The 17,842-nt window shown below is 35.2% G+C and overlaps 1 protein-coding gene and 1 pseudogene across 1 annotated transcript; both read right to left on the bottom strand.

Annotated features, from left to right (window-relative positions):
- Positions 1–1,696: 1,696 nt before the first annotated feature.
- LOC125216681 (polyphenol oxidase I, chloroplastic-like) lies at positions 1,697–3,647 on the bottom strand. Its single transcript, XM_048118443.2, has 2 exons — positions 3,039–3,647; positions 1,697–2,946 (listed from the first exon to the last, which is right to left on the bottom strand). Exons 1-2 carry the CDS (start codon positions 3,638–3,640, stop codon positions 1,836–1,838), a joined length of 1,713 nt encoding a protein of 570 aa, XP_047974400.1. The 5' UTR covers positions 3,641–3,647; the 3' UTR covers positions 1,697–1,835.
- Positions 3,648–16,667: 13,020 nt separating this feature from the next.
- On the bottom strand, positions 16,668–17,548 carry LOC125188863 (polyphenol oxidase, chloroplastic-like; annotated as a pseudogene).
- Between the last annotated feature and the right edge of the window lie 294 nt (positions 17,549–17,842).

Genomic DNA, 17,842 nt, shown 5'->3' with positions numbered 1-17,842 from the left:
AAGGTGAGTGGAATGTGGGGCCTATTACCAATTATGGAATATTCCAACCGGGACTCCTAAAGTGGGACACCTAAAAGTAGTAAACCGGGACTCCTAAAGTGGGACGGAGGGAGTAACATTTTAAATTGATTTACCACTTTTGGCGGCACAAATGGTACTCCCTCCATTCCATGTTAATCGAGTCATTTTTCTACTTCCAGAAGTTCTAATATGGTCGAGTCATTTACGTTTTTAGCAAAAAGTAAACATATCTCCTTATTATCTCTTTTACTTTACTCTTTGTTCACTTTAACTACTCCTATTTATTACTCCAACGGCTTCACGTCCCTCCCCCACAGTTCCTCCTCCTCCTCCACCGAAACTCTCCCAATCTTCATCATCCGAGAAGCTCCCAGCGGCGTCTACAATCTACCGCCTCTCCTCCTCAGGGACGGACCTAGCACAGGCCAAGCCGCCGCTCCAGCGGGCGCTTGGCCGGTGCCGGACCCAACATCCACCATGGCCGACCTGCCCTTACCTATGCTTGCGTGAAGAATTCCAAGATCGGAATGTGTTTTTTGTTTTTTTTACAGAGCGTGTGAAAGAGGAGGGGGAGAGGAGAGAGAGGGGTAAAAGATGCAGGGTTTAGTTTACCGTTGGCAAATATGGGACCCATTATAGAATTTTCTCCTTTTTGTGGTTAATTGGATTTGGAGAAATAATCATTTAAATATTGTGCCGGTATTTTCTTTTGATTCATAAATATTGGATTTTGGAGAAATAATAATTAAAATATTGTGTCATTATCTTTTCATTTGTTTCGATATAGTATGATCTGAAAGAATATTGTGTACTTAATTTGCATTTAAGGTTTATTGCTGAATTCATATTTTAAATAGTACTCCTAGTATTTTAATAACTTATTTCAAAAAAGATGTAGTATTTCTTTTGAAAAGTGTTAATAGTTATTTAAATAATTGAATTTAATTTAATTTTATTCAGTTTAAGAAGTTTGAAATGAAACTATTAAATATATTTTTTAATTTTTTTAATATTATCTCATGTACAAAATACTTTGTTCTTGGTGATGTTCAAAATGATGCATTTCTCCTTTTCTTTTGTATTGAAACAACATTTTTATAAGACAATATTTATATACGGATAAGATCATTTAAAAACTTGAAATTTCGTGATTCTGTATTTTGATTTAAAATGTTATGAAACTATTTAAATAAACTTTATAACTTAAATGATTATTATCCAAATAAAAATAAACTACTGATATTTGATTCGAAATTTATTATCATTCTATAAGTATGTAACAAAAGTATAAAATGTGAGATTTGTGAATTATAATTTTGTACTAATATATATACGCATATGGAGTATTACTTTTTAGAAATTTTTTAGCACCGGCTTATATAGATTTCTAGTTCCGTCCCTGCTCCTCCTACCTAATCGCCATGGCTGATGATGTCCGCGAACTCTATTTTTATTTTTATTTTTATTTTTATTTTTATTTTTCTGTGAGAAGAAGAAGAGAGAGAAAGTGAACTTCTTTTTTTTTCCAAAGCAAAACCCTAGTTTAAAACACAAGTCTTGCTTGAAATGCAACTCTATTATATGATTGTGTGAACAATAATTTGTTTGTAACTATTTGTATATCCATGTTTATAGGGGAAGTAAAGTTAATTTTGTTCTCCTGAATTCTAACACATAATAGAAAGACTTGTATTAATCAAAGGAAATGATAGTTCGTTTCAGCACAGGTACATGGAAAACACAACGAAAGGCAGCGCGGAAAATGCGCTGTTATTGGAAACATTCAACTTGAAAGCGAGGATTCGGCGAATGGATTAAGTTGCGGCAGCGAGGGGGACGATCTTGATCCCACCAATGGTGACAGCTTCGCCATTGATGCGGGGAATGATGGTGACGACAACGAAATCATCTTCATCTGCAATATTAATGTTCTTGTAGAGCTCCTTCAAGACGATGGTGAGATCGCTGGGGGTCTCGGCGGTCCTCGACCTGTGTGGGACCTGCGAGAAGCTCCCCGCGAACTCAGGACTAACGGCCTCATCCGTGCTGTTTTTGTCGTCGTTGACGAAGATATCGAACGCGATGAGCTCGGTGCTGTCTGTGACAATGCTCTCGAGGACGAGCACTTCGTCGGCCCTTCCTTTCGCCGGTTTGGGCACCACTACTGTGATTGTCTCGGCGACAGTGGACGGGAAGGCTTGCGTTGCAGCCTGCGCCGTTTTTGTGAGTTCTTGGACGTTGGCTGGGACTTCTCTCCGGGGTGGTGTGTAGTTCAGCCATGGCTTAATGTCGCTGTATTCGTACACGTATCCAAGTGCTTTGTAGTCCACGCAGTCGCGAACCTTGACGCGCACAAGGTTCTTCTTCTCGTCGTAGAACAAGAAGGCCGCGTCCAAGTAATCGGGATCATTGATGGCCTTTATGTAATCGGCCGGGAGGCTTTCCCAGATGGTCCACATTCTGTCGACGTTAGCGTGATGGCAGTAGAAGATGGGGTCCCTTCCTGCAGAGTAGAAGTTCCCCAAGTTTTCGTTGAAGGGGTTTTTAGGGTTTCCGGTCCACACGTGGACGCCACCGTGGGACCCGCGCTCGGATGTCCCGCGTCTGGCAGGTCCTGGTGGCGGATCTCCGGCCCTGTAGTTTTTGCCCATGAATGTGATGGCGGATACAGATTGATTAATCATTTCCTCCTTCATTTGGTTGAGATTCGTCTCAATCGCCCCAGGTCTACCAGGGAGCAGGCTCACGATCGCGTTTCCAAAATGCCTCTGGTCGCGGTTGCAGTCGTACAGTGGTGAGTAGCCCACGGAAAAGGGGGCGGGCAAGTGCATGCCATCGGGGTGGTCCCAGTTCCAGTACGGCAAGGCGAAGGTGGGATCTCCGATGAGTTCACCGCAGATCCTCTCAAAGAAATACAGGTACCACCTGTTTGAAAAAAAAAAAAAAATTAAATATCTCACATCATCGATGTAAAGAGAGAACTGAAACTGTTGGTATATGACTAATGTCATTATCACCTGTGGAAAGGGAAGAATATCCAGGAGTTGTGAACCTGGATATCGACGCCTGGGTGGCCCACTTGATCGTAGGGGCCGTTGCAGTAAGCGCAGTGGATGTTGGCTTGCTGGGTGAACCCGCGGGGATCGTTGGGATCATCCTCGTCCAGTTGCTTCATCCGCCTGATAGCTTCCTCGTACTTTTCTAAGTATTCTGGCGTCATCCTGTGCGCGGCCGGCCTAGTCCGAGGTTGGGAAAAAAGCGGGAGCTCGTAGTCAGTGATAGTGTCGGTGTAGGGCGGGCAGCAGTTGACGTCGAGTTGAATCGCAGGCGTATTAACCGTACCGTCAGGATTCAACCGCTCGGGAATATAGGCACCTTCCGGGTCGCACGTGCTCAGGTCGGGAGGTAAAAGCGGATCGGCCCTGGCTGTACGGCCAGGGACGAGGCTGCTAGCACCGTACAGACCACCTAAGCCAAGCAGCATGTTTCGGCGGTCTACACGGCCGCCGTTGCTGGTGCTGCATGACACCATGCTCCGCCTTGCCCTGAGCTGGGAAAGGCGGGGGTTGGGAGTGGGCTTGGTGGCCAGAACCGTGAAGGAAGATTGAAGAGAAGCCATCCTTAATTATATCTTAAAATCGGTATTAGATGATTTATTTGGTGAGGATGCATGCCTATTTATAGTAATATTTCCCAAGACCTAGCTACCTACTTAATGCTTAATTGAATTAAATACTTACTCATAAATGATCTGGATCTAATTAATCATACAATATTTAATGTAACCCACGCAGCAACTAATTAACTAATGACATTTTTGGACCAGCTAATCAATTGCATAATTTAACCTTTTGCCGATTTGTCAGTGTTTATACATATAAAGACTAAATGGCTCTACTTCCACTTTATATGTTATTAATAAACAAGCTAAATGGTTCATATAGTATGTTATATGTGCATGCATGTATTTAACGAAAACAAGTAAAAAGATTAGTATAAAATAAGCTAATATTTTAAATGTAAACTAAACGAGAATAGTGCTCACGTAAAGTATGTAGTTAAAGAAAATGAAAACCTAGATATTGTTGAGAACACTTGAATTAATCATAATATATTGTGTATTTGAAGTGAAAATTTACTGACAATAATATATTTTCAGTACAATTTTCGAAGTTCACCTCCTTCATTAAATATGATGTGCAAAACCAATCCATACAACTTTTGAAGTTCTTATACATAATTAAATGTGTGTGTATGTGTGTGGCACCAGAGGTACCTAGGAAAGGACAACAGACGGCAGCTGGATGGCAAGTTGTCGCCGATGCGAGTGTGAAGGAGATGAAATCCTAGTTTCCTAGGGTTAGGGTTTTGCGAGATTTTTGAAAATGTAGAGTAAATGAGGGAGAGAAAGTAGAAAAGATAATTCTAATATTCATAAAGTTATCTATGGACCTATGCACTTTGACTCTCTTTTGCAATCTAGAAAGAACCTACACGAAAAATCTAGAAAGGATCGCGATTACATTAATTTGTTCGACTCAATGATAAAGAATTAGTACAGTAATAATTAAAGATAAATATCACTTGACTAAACATAGTCTCCGGCTCGGCAGCAATTTGGGGCAGCTCGGGTATACCATGGGCGTGGTGATGTCGGCGGGCTCGGATATAAAGAATTAGATTTTTTTGTTTTTTTTTTTTTATAATTTAGGTGTGAATATTTATATACACTATATCAAAAATTATGGAGAGTGAATTTTTAAAAGAGTGAACTACATAAATTGTATATGTTCTTTTACTTTAGAACATAAATAGTACTTGAGGGAGATGATCAAAATAAGAATGCATTTAAATCCAGAAATGCAGCCCAAATCTTAGCCCTAGGATTAGATGATCTAATGGTCAATAATTAATCAAAAACACGGAAGGTCATAATTAAGTAGTTTTAGTTCATATTATAAGATTTGGATTTATGTCATGTTAAGATCATTTTAGGTCATGCTTTGTTAGCATGACCTAAAAATAAATTATCTATGACATAAAAATGCCCTACGTATGACTTTGTTCTGCGTTTCTGTATTTAAATCTAGTCTTCATATATCAAAACCCTGGTATCCGATCTTTATTTTATAGTACCGTTTTTGGTATCTATAAATCATATTTTTGGTACCTGATGCAATTTTCACCCCAAAATGCCCTCTAAACAAACACATTTTCCCATTGTGTCATAAAGGATATTTTGGGCATACACGAAACTAGTACCAAAATGATAGTATTATAATAAATTCTCTTTCTCCTCACTCTTTATACTATTACTATTAATTAATATTATTATTATTATTATTATTATTATTATTATTATTATTATTATTATGTTGATGTTATAAATTAATAATTAATTTATTTCTTAATATCATTCAAATATACTTAATTATAATTATAGTTATAATTATATTTAATTATTATAATAATATTATTGTTATAATAATAAAAACTAGTACTTATTATATAATTATAGAATATTTATTTAATTTATGAATCATATAATAATAATAATAATAATAATAATAATAATAAATTATGATTATTATTATTATTATTATATATTTAAATTAATAACTAATCAATATAGTCTTAATAAAAATTTAAAATTGTGAATTGTATTCATAATGATATAAAGAGTTGAATATTTTTGGTTAGGTGTTTCAACCCTAAACTAAGTATAAAATAATTTATTAATAAATATTCAATTGATTTAATTACTTTAAATAACTAATTTAATTAGGTATTTTGTTCTTTATTTATATTATGAATGCAATTAGATGTACGCATAAAATACTAAAAGAAAGAAGAAGAAAAAGAGAAAAAAAAGAGGAAACATAAACTACTGAGAAAAAAGAAAGAAGAAAGGAAGATAAAATACTAAAAAGAAAGAAGGAAATCAAGAAAAAAGAAAGAAAATGAAAAAAAGAAATAAGAAATAAAGAAAAAACAAATCACATGTTTGGTATTGTTTAATTGAAATTTCCAAAAATATCCTTCGTAACAATAATATCACATGTTTGGTACCTAGGGTTATTTTTCAGGTATCATTTATATGCGAAAGTGAAAGATTAGGTACCATTTATGTAGTTCACTCCTTTTAAAAATAATATTGAATTCAATAACATTTTTAAAATAACATCATTTAAATAAAATATGAGTTATGCAAATTTTTACATGATCATTTAAATCGTGAAAATAAAGCAATAGTATGTAAAAATAAAACAAACACCATTCTAATCAAATGAAATTTGGAAGGGAAATATAACAAATATCTTAAAATTTGTTAATTTTTTCAAGAGATTAGACAGTTAAATATAATTACTAAAATTTTTGTCTAAAATAACTACTCCCTCCGTCCCAGAGAAGTTGGCATACTTTGAAAATGGCACGGGATTTTGGAAGGCTTTGTTTTATGTGTTAAATGAAGAGAGAAAATATAATTTTTATATTCATGTGAGAGAGAACTTTTTCCAAAAATGGAAATGTGACATCTTTTGTGGGACAAACTAAAAAGGAAAGTGTGCCAACTTCTCTGGGACGGAGGGAGTATAATTTAGAAAACGAGTAAAATTATTAGTATTATTTTGATTGAAATTGTTCATTGGAAAAAAAAATAGAAAATCTCATTGTTTATATATTTGAATTGGAAATAGGAAAATTTTAGAAAAAAACCATCACATGTCGAAAGTTAGTGTATTTACATGCTAATAACATGTTTTAATTTGGCTAAAATTTTTTGTTGGGGAAAAAATAAAAAAATAATCATAGTTCATATATTTACATTAAAAAATAAAAGTTAGGGGAAAAGAAGAAAATGTGGAAAGTCCCACAGGCCACAGCTCAATCCCTTCGAATACGCCATGGAAATTCTCAGCGACCTCCAACAACCAGAGCAGGAACAATCACTGGAATCCACAGCTCCTCCTCCGGCACCGATTGAACCAAATGCCAGATCTAGAAGCTCGAGAATCCACGAGATCACACTGACCTTCCTCCTCTCCTCCACCATTGAAAGCAAAACCCTAGTTTAAAACACAATTCTTGCTCGATGCAGAAGGCCATCACCGAACATCGAGCCTCGTGCCGCCCGATAGGAGGAATATTGGACTCCGAACTCTCTTCTTGCAAGCTCGACTATGTTGTTGGAGGCAGGCTGTATATGGAGTCTGTATCAGTTACTCTATTACTCCCTCCGTCCCACAAAGATTGTCTCATTTTGACCGGACACGAGTTTTAAGAAATGTTATGAACAGTGAGTTTAAAAAATTTGTGGAATGTGGGTCCTACTTTTATATATTAGTTTTATAATAAAATGTTAGTAGGAATGAGTTAGTTGAATATAGGGTCGGTCCCCTACCAAAAAAGGTAAAAAGTGAAATGGGACAAATTTTGCGGGACGAACGAAAATAGAAAAATGGATCAATCTTTGTGGGACAGAGGGAGTATGATACGGGAATATCTTCAAGAATATCCCTCATGTCTTATTAATTATTTAGTTAATATATCTTTCTAGCATATTTATTTCTTGTTCAGTAAGTTAGGTTTATTTCTTTCTGATTAAGTTAGAATACTCCTATTATGAATAGGAGACATTGTTAATTTCTTCAAGCCAATGAATATATCAGATTTATCTTATTTTTATCGTCTCTTTGATTCATGCATTTTATTTTTTTGCTCAGCCCTATTTGAACGATAATTGGCTGCTCGAAGGGATTCTCCCCGCGAACGAATCAATATCTTCTCTACGATCTCTCGCAGTTATCCCCCTAGTTGTGATAGTCACTCTCTCTGTTCCATGTTAATAGAGTCATTTTTCTATTTTGGAAAGTTCCAAGTTAACTGAGTCATTTATATTTGTAGCAAAAAGTAATTCTCCTTTTTACTTTATTCTCTCTTCGTCTCTCTTACTTTACTCGCTCTTACTTTTTTCACCATTCATTCAACACACTATTTTTAAATTTCGTATCGAAAAGGAATGCATGTATTAATAAGGAACGAAGGGAGTATCTTTTGTAGGCAATAAAAATAAGATGAAGCGAAAGCACGCCTTTACCTTTGTGGACTTTGAGCCAGAGTATATACAAATATCGACCACCGACATAAATACATATCGTATCAAATTGGATAAGTAATCCATATGTTTATTTAGTTATATGTTCATGATTACTTTTGTAATTATTTGCTAATACATAAAATATACCCTTTTTGTGGCATTTTTTTTTGTATTTTTATCATAAAAAAGAAAAATAAAATACTTTTATCAAAATTAGTGATCACCATCTTTTTTTATATCATGATAGGATGGAATATATGACCGAAAATCTATTCTACAAAATATGAGAAAGTGTGGAAAAGAGTTAAAAATACTAATTATTTTCCTCCATTTTGCATCAAAGAACTACTGGAATACATATACTTCGAAATAATTATCATTAACTATTTTTTTTTTCTTCTCGTTCTATTTTTTAAAATTTGCAATAAATACCATATAAGGAAATACTCTAGGAGTAAAAGAATTGATACTCCCTCCGTCCCAAGAAAGTTGATACAAAACTATTGGGCACGGAAATTAAGAATTTATATTAAATAAATAGGAGAGATATAAAAAGTAAAAGATAAGAGAAAGTAAAGTAAATGATCGAATACAATAAAAGTGATTAGATGTTTTGTCTTTTGTTAAAAAAGAAAATGACTCAACTTTGTTGGGACGGACTAAAAAAGAATACGACTCAACTTTATTGGGACGGAGGGAGTATATTGTAACCTTTTAATTAATCGAAAGGCCATGACTACAATTATATGAAGTACAGATAAATCACATGCAACGCGACAAAAGTGGCGCAATTTTCTCTTGGGAAAATGTGTGATACAATTAGGATATACAACCAATTTGAATAATAATTTACACATATATCAAGCATGTGTTTAACGAGGTTATTTTACAATATTAGTAGATCCAGGAAATAAGGGGTAGGTTAGTTCCGTTATTTAATGCTTTGCTAAGTGGAATAGACTATCGATAGCGGATGCAGGAATTTATTTTCATAGGAGCTATACTTTTTAAATTTTGAATGAGACAATAATTTTTGTATAGGAGCTATACTTTTTCACAATGATTAACACAAAATGTATCAAATTTGATAATATTATCTGTATAAAAATAAATCACAAATTTGCTTAATAGGGGCTTAAGCCCTCTCACACATAAAATGTGTTTCGCCAATGGATATATCTCGTAGTTTCATGCATGCAAGAGTGGGACAACAGATCGAAAAAGTGTTGTATCACACTTTTCGTATTGAAAAAATATTGAGAATGTGGTATAGTGTGATTTTCGACACAGTATTATATCGTATCAGAAGATTTCGTTACGACCACAGTACAGACTTTGTTATGCCGCGGTATACCAAATATTCTATCATATGTGAGCGAACATAAAAATTGGTATGCACTATTTTGTACTAAAGTTCGGCATATTGTAAAAGAATGATATATCGGATTTGGTACAACAAACCTAAATATAGATATGCTATCGATGATGAAAATTTGTCATATAAGTTTGGTAGTACCGAAAAATCCAATAAGGGAATGATATAATATTTCCTCAATCTGAAATTTCTGAAATGGCTATGTGCTACTATATGACAATTTTATAAAGTATACCGTACCCATCCTCTCTACATTCACACTTTAATTTAAATTTTATTATCTTAAAATGAATATTTTTATTAGTCTATACTTCGTATTTTGGGTGGATTGTCTCAATATGAACAAACTAGTGTCTGATGTCAAATTTAAAAGTACCTTAAAAAGTGTTTGAACAATATTTAGTGATAAACGTACATAATTGTACGTACATAACTGAACTTTTTTTAACATTTTACATTGAAAGTCGTTTTATAAACATTAATTAATTTAAAATAAATTTTATATTAATCATTTTGCATCACTTTGAAAAAAATTTAAATTTTTACTTAAATATACAAATATTTAAGCAAAAAATATTTTCTTATTAAATATTGTATAAATAATTCAAATCAAGCTGAAAATCATGTTATGATTCGACATAAAATTTCTATATCACTTCTTTCTTATTGCTACATATAATACAATAAGTAACAAAACTAATTTTTAATTAAATTCACTTAAATTTAAAAATTTACGGATATTATGTACATCTATAATTTATGTACATTTATCTTTTCTCCACGGTAACTTTTATGTTAGGTCATTATTAATGATTTCTTCCCCTAAACACCGGTGCACACTTGCCAAAGACCAACAAATTAATATTGGGTGGATGCCTCAATCATCTACAAGCAGGATGCCAGCAAGAATTATACTATTCTTTTTATGTCAGATTATATACTTAATCTTATTAAGCTAGCATTCAATGCCATGTGCACCATGCCCTATTTAATTGAATTCAGAAATTAGAATATTTCCACACATAATTACGAATATTATCATCAACACATCGATATAATAGACGTTTAAATGATCTAAGAAGTGTTCTTAATCATTTTATATTTTACATAAGGGTAGTGCTAGCACATAATATGAGTTTTATTTGATGAGACAGATCTGTCACTAGTATGGCTAAACATGTTAATTACCCCCTCGATCCATCCTATAACACACGAGTCATTTTACTTTTTTCTCTCTTAACTTTTCTACTTTTTGTCTCTATCATACTTTACTCTCTCCATTTAATTCTTAATATATCAATTTCTTAAATCTTGTGATCAAAAGAGGCGTGTTGTTTATGGCGGGACGGATTGACTATAAGGTAGAAAAGTTAAGTTATCTGGAAAAATGACTTTTAGGATTATGATTTTTAAAGTTAGACAAAAATTATATGTAAGTATTTTTACTTATTTAGGGACTACACAAATTAAGCAAAACTGGCAGAGTACAAAAGAGAAAGAAAAATAATAATATTTGAATGTGTTCGTTGATGATGGAACCCACATCAACAGTCTGTTAATAGTGTAACATGTACAAGTAATAAATTATTAAAAATAGACAAAAATAGCAAAAGAGAACTATTTTTGGGCATAACTATTTCTCTTTTTAACTTTTTAGGAATCAAATTCCTTTTCATGTTTCTATGAAATTAAACACATAAATTTAATAACTAAGAATGATATTAAATGAGACTTTAATTATTTTTTCTTCATTGTTTCAATCTATTTTATATGATGGATAAGACTCTTATCCATCACCACTCGCACGACGCACGATGACAGAAGGTGTACATTTAATTATTTAGTAGATGATTAAAAAATTGAACAATTAATGGCATGTGCTAAGGTCACTAATTCATTTCTAAATTATTCAAGTAGTAGCATTATAATTCGTGCACATGTTGTTGGTTCCATATATTAAATATAGGTTTGGGATTCTTCCTAAATTGTTTATTTTATTTGTTGTCGGCTTCTTCTCCCCTTTCTAGTAAGGGCACATGTATCATCAAGAAATACAAAATGATATTTCAATTGTATAACATGATATATACACGCAGGACCACCTGAAAATATATAAATTACTATCATCGAGTAGTTTGACTGAAATTTTGTGGTTATGCAAACTATGGATAGAGATTGTTTACCCATCATCAAAAAGTCGTTAACTTTGTCAGTTTCGCTACTACTTCCAATAACTTTAACACCGATAAATATCTCACCACTGTTAATATTTACTTGAGCCCTCTTCATCAAAATCCTAGCTCTGGCATTATATGTTATAGGGTGCCAGATCCTATCGAAGTTTTCGCTCAATAGATTGAGAAATTAAATTTTTACTCCTTTCTTAATTCTCAATGTTTTTACTGTCTAATGGACTCTGGTATTTACAAAGTTCGGACTCTGCTTGATTCGACTTACTATTTGGGAAAAAATTAAAAAAAACGAAAAGATTTATCAAAATTTATCCTATATAAAATATTCTCGTTGTCCCACAATAAGGGTCACATTTTGGCATTTCGGTCATTCCCACAATAAGAGTCCTCACTTTTACCATGAATGGTAAGTAGGCCTCACAATCCACTAACTCGCTCCACTCACATTTTATTATAAAACCAATATAAAAAAGTGAGCCACATATTTCCCTAACTTTTCCAACTCAGTATTCTTTACACTTTTTGAAACTCGTGCTCACACCGAATGTGAGTCCTATTGTAACGCTGCACCTTTTGAATCCTAAATTTTTTTTTAGCATTTAATGCTTTTAATGTCGTTGAGTTCGTGGATTAATTGGCGAGTAAATTTGGTTATATTTTTTCGTGACCTAGTTTTGAGTTGGAGTTTTGGTTGTGTGTTGACTGAGTCAACTTCGTTGATTAAGTGACGTGGCTGTTTGAATAATTGATGCTGGTTGAAATCACGGTGGTTAATAATTCCTTTATTGGACTCAATTCCATGTTGGGAACAGTAAATTATTCACTATTCACTGCATCTCAATTCACTCACTGCAGAGATCACACAATTTCACTCCTTCTCAATTCACTACAGAGATCGGTTTCGCGAGAGAAGAGAGAGCTAGAGAGAGAGAGAGCAGAGAAATTCCATTCAATTCAAATTCTTGATCTCAATCTTCAATGTATCGCACACCATTCTTCATACACCTTTTCCTTTCACAATAATTCAAGGACCATCCATTACACAGGATTATAGAGAAGAACAAGCCTACTTTCTCCCAATCCCAATCAACCGTGAGTGAGAAAGAGAATAAACCAATCCTTGCTAAGCCAATTCATTCACTGTCTACAGGTATAATCTTCTTCCCTAATCTAATTCCACAATCCATGAACTGCATAGCATGTTTTTCACTCAATCAAATCGCATAATCAAAACAATTACCACGATCTGTAATCAGTCTACTAATCGAAGCAAACTGAATTAAAGAATCGGACTTTAATTCATGAAAGCAAATTCATAACTTATCTTGAGTTTAAAAGTGGAATGGGAAATGTGGTGTATGTATGAGGCTAGAAGGGGAGTACTTTTTTTGAGTTTTTGGGTTATTTAAATTTGATATAGTGCGACAGAAATTAATCGGAATAACCAAGTCTCTAATTGGAAAAAATTTTGTAAACTTGATCAAGAAAATAATTTGAGATATAGGATGCATGCATCTCATTTATTTATTTGAATTGTTATGTTGATCTATGTATTATTAAAATGCTAAAGGTGTTTCTTTGCAAGCAAGAAGTGATATCAAGGGAAAGAAAATAATTTCGGACTAAGCACTTGAGGTGGGCTTTATTTCCTAAACTCTTTAATATTTTGAAATCATGATTATGGTGTTATAAGGGTGGTTTAAATGTTATGTCATGCATGTGCTTATTTTGATGATGTTGTGTGTCTGATGCCTAGTTTGTGAGTTCGCTCCATTAGGCTATAGGGCTATGTAAACGAATTCGGGTCTGAGTAAGGCCGCAAACCCTATCATGCTAGTGTACACGGTTGAGACAGGGAGTCGTCCTTGCTAGTCGGCCAGTCTCGTGGGCGAATAGTGTGGCCACACTTTCGTCACACCATGGAAAGGTTGTGTTTGATGGATTGTTGAGAAAATGGGAAAATTGTTTGACGGGCCAATCTACATAATTATTTTTGTGATACTCGATGATATTCTTTTCTAAATGCAAAACTCGAGTTCACTATGGTATGGATGGCATAATTATTAAAATGTTTTCGGCATTAGTCCACTGAGTATTTTATAGTACTCAGTCTTGCATGTGTTTTCTTTATGTGCAGGTTGAGCAGCGACGAGCTTGGGTAGTGTTGAGTCGAACCTAAATTTTTGTTGGATTTATTTTGAACTCCGAGGGGCGTCGTGTCTTCATACATGGCGTTACTCTTTCTCTTGAATGCTTCCGCTGAATTATGACTGAATTATGACTGTTTTTCTCCATTACGCTTTTGAACCTCTTTTCACTCTTGGATCATTAATTATGATAACGGTTGACTTTGGATTTGAAGCTTGAAAATTTACTCTGATTTTCCCTTGTTATTTGAATACTAATTATCTTGGTCAAACACTTTATTGAAACCCTAGAAAATTATCATTTCTTAAAGTCCCATTATTCGCGACCACTCGCATTTATTAACCCTAAAAAGGGCGGTCGTGACACCTATTTTGGTGGACGCGTCTTTTTCCTCATTGATCGCCTATTACCCTCATCTTGAGTCGTGCTTGCTTCCTCCTCCATACTTGATGGTTCGATCCTTGCTGCCCCGTGCTGAAGTTGTTCGATGGCTTCGTCGCTGAGTCCTGGGGCTGTTGAGGCTCAAGATTGGCGTCCTTATCAGTATGTATGTATAGTATGTGTTATATGTGAGTGTTTGTATTGAGTCTTGTTTTTGCCTAATTGCCCACGGAAAACAAACAGGTCCTTAACGGATTTATTTAGGTGATTATACATTCGACTCTAATTTCATGCAATAAACATAGATCTATAGATATAACATCAAATAAACACATAATCATGCATATTCGATGTAGATTCGATTGTTACCTCATAATCCATCATTGGATTGACGTTGCTAGCTGCACCACCCGGAGATCCTTGGTTTATCGACCACGAATCTTCCGTACTATTCCCTTGTCCTTGATTCTCCATCCGTGTGGGCGGATCTTAGATAATCAATTAAATAACTTTGAATGGATCTAGGGAAACCCAAATACAAACACCAAATTGTCTAGATCTAATCCTATGAATTAGGATAGATCAAGAACAATAATCAAAACCCTAATTCTCCCACGTGCTAGGCACAAAAATCGAGACAAGTGAGAGAGAAGAGGGAGGCGCCGACTTTGCCTCCTAGGATTAGGGTTTGAGGTGTCTTGGATTGTGTGCTAGGGTTTCCCTTTCATTCATTATTTATAGTGGACCTTATTGGGCTAGTAAGGGGATCCATGGAATGACTTAAGTGTTGGGCTCACCCATTAGATAAATTACTAATTAAAACAAATGACCCATGATTTAATATATTATCAATGGAATATTATTTTGTTCCACTAATGAATAATATTGCACTCCCACTTAAATCACCAAATTACAAACAACTTGGGTCCATTTTATTTTATAATATTTCCCGCGTTTAAGATTATCTTGATCCGTCAATTTAATTCTTTTGTCTGCTATGTGACTAGAATTAAATTAATTCTCCAAAGATTTTTTCTAGTTTGAAACTTTATTTATTATTCGTGGAATAAATTCCAACTGCGCAGTTTTCTAAATAATAAATTCCTTTTTCAAACACCTCTTGGGGATCACCCCTTAGGGATTTAATCATACCACACTGGGCACGCGAATTCTATGAAATAATATTCCAATACCTTCATGTTATTCAATTACTACCACCCAAGATATCATGAACTTGAGTTACGTACAAACTCTCACATATTGATAAGTCAAAGTGACGTTTGATTGAATAAACAATATTGATATTAATATCATAGACTAGAAAATACTAAAACTTTCTGAAATATATTCTTTCAGTAGATAGCAATAAAGAATACATTTCGGATTAGATCCTTTCAATGCTTTACCACACCGGTGTTACTAATCTCTTCTTAGGTAAGAGAGAATTATCACAAACACCGCAACCGTACCAATAGGTAGTCAAAGTCTATCTAGGTTGTGAATATGTTTTTCTTCTTATTAGATCTGGCCAAGTCCCCTACTGGAAAACTCATGAGGAGATTCATCGAATTTCCCTACTTGACCTTCTTTGTAAAAATCCTTAGACTTGTTTATCATATTTCAATAATAAACCATTATATTATATTATTTATTCACATAAATAGGTAAACAAGTGGACGTGGCGTTTCTTGTATACATGCACAAGCTGACTGTACAAAGACATGTACGCTCGAATCATCTTTTAGTATACAAACCCCAAAAGAGAATTCTCTGAGCCTCAAATTTCCTTCTCTGACGCCATGTTTGAGAAAGGATGGATGGAATAGATCTATATATTACGTTCAATAGTACTCCCTCCATTCTCTGTTAATTGAACCATTTTTCTATTTTGGAAATTTCTAATATAATTCCGTCATTTGTATTTTTAGCAAGTAGTAAATTCAAGTCTTACTTTATTCTCTTTTCATCTTTCTTACTTTATTATCTCTTAGTACTTTATTCATCATCCATTTAACGTACTATTCTTAATCTCCGTACCGAAAAGAAATATCTCAATTAAAAAAGAACGGAGGGAATATGTGTTTAATACTCTTAGAGAGTAGATTTACATGTATAAGGAAAACCTAATTTGTTTGCACGAGGAGTGATCAATTGCTAACTCTGTTAACTCATCAACGCAGTGTATTAAAAATGTCAATCCGATAACATTAAAATTTCAACACATAATTACGTTGACATTTTAATAGAGTTAGCAACATACCGCACCCCTTTGCACATATTCTACCAGATAATAGAAAGACTTATATTAATCAAAGGAAATGATTCAACGTTTCGGCATTGGTACATAGAAAACACAAAGAAAGCAGGGCCGAAAATGCACTGTTATTGGAAACAAAGGCTGATTGATCATAAAGCAAAAGCAGAAACTGAGAAAGATCGGCGAATGAACTAACTAAGCAGCGGGAACGCGAGTTTCGATCTTAACACCACCAATGGTGACAGCGTCGCCGTTGGAGCGGGGAACGATGGTGACGACAATGATATCATCATCATCCGCAATGTTAATATTCTTGTAGAGCTCAGTCAAGATGATGCGGAGGTCGCTGGGAGTCTCCGCGCTCCTAGACCTGTGCGGGACCTGCGTGAAGCTCCCGGCACGCTCCGCACTCACCGCCTCATCCGTGCTGTTTTCGTCGTCGTTGACGTAGATATCGAAACTGATGAGCTTGCTGTTGTCCGTGACAATGCCCTGGATGAGGAGCACTTCGTCCGCTTTTCCTTTCGCCGGTTTGGGCACCACAACCCTTATTGTCTCCGCGAGCGAGGCCGGGAAGGCTTGGGCCGCAGTCTGCACCATTTCAGATAGTTGTTGGACGTTGGCTGGGACTTCTCTCGTAGGTGGTCTGTAGTACCTCCATGGCCTAAAGTCGCCGGATCGATAGGTGTATCCCATGCGTGTAGTGTCCAAGCAGTTGCGGACTTTACGCGCACGAGGTTCTTCTTCTCGTCGTAGAACATGAAGGCCGCGTCCAAGAAATCGGGATCATCGATGGTTTTAGGGTAATCAGCCGGGAGGTCTTCCCAGACGGTCCACATTCTGTCGACGTTAGTGTGATGGCAGTAGAAGATGGGGTCCCTTGCTGCAGAGTAGAAGTTCCCCATGTTTTCATTCAAAGGATTGTCGGGGTTTCCGGTCCAGACATGGATGCCAGCGTGGGATCCGCGCTTGGATGTCCCGCCACTGGCACCTCCTGGTGGCGGATCACCGGCCCTGTAAGGCTGGCCCATGAATGCGAGGGCAGAGTCGGGCTGCACCATCATTTCCTGTTGCATTTGGTTAAAGAAAATGAAAACCTAGATATTGTTGAGAACACTTGCATTAATCATAATATATTGTGTATTTGAAGTGAAAATTTACTGACAATAATATATTTTTGATGTTCACCTCCTTCATTAAATATGATGTGCAAAACCAATCCATACAACTTTTGAAGTTCTTATACATAATTAAATGTGTGTGTATGTGTGTGGCACCAGAGGTACCTAGGAAAGGACAACAGACGGCAGCTGGATGGCAAGTTGTCGCCGATGCGAGTGTGAAGGAGATGAAATCCTAGTTTCCTAGGG

This window comes from Salvia hispanica, chromosome 2 (assembly GCF_029641045.1).
Source record: "Salvia hispanica isolate PSC_SH4W2 chromosome 2, Shi_PSC_v1, whole genome shotgun sequence".
Lineage (NCBI taxonomy): Eukaryota > Viridiplantae > Streptophyta > Magnoliopsida > Lamiales > Lamiaceae > Salvia > Salvia hispanica.
This window is presented reverse-complemented; position numbering and strand designations above follow the sequence as displayed.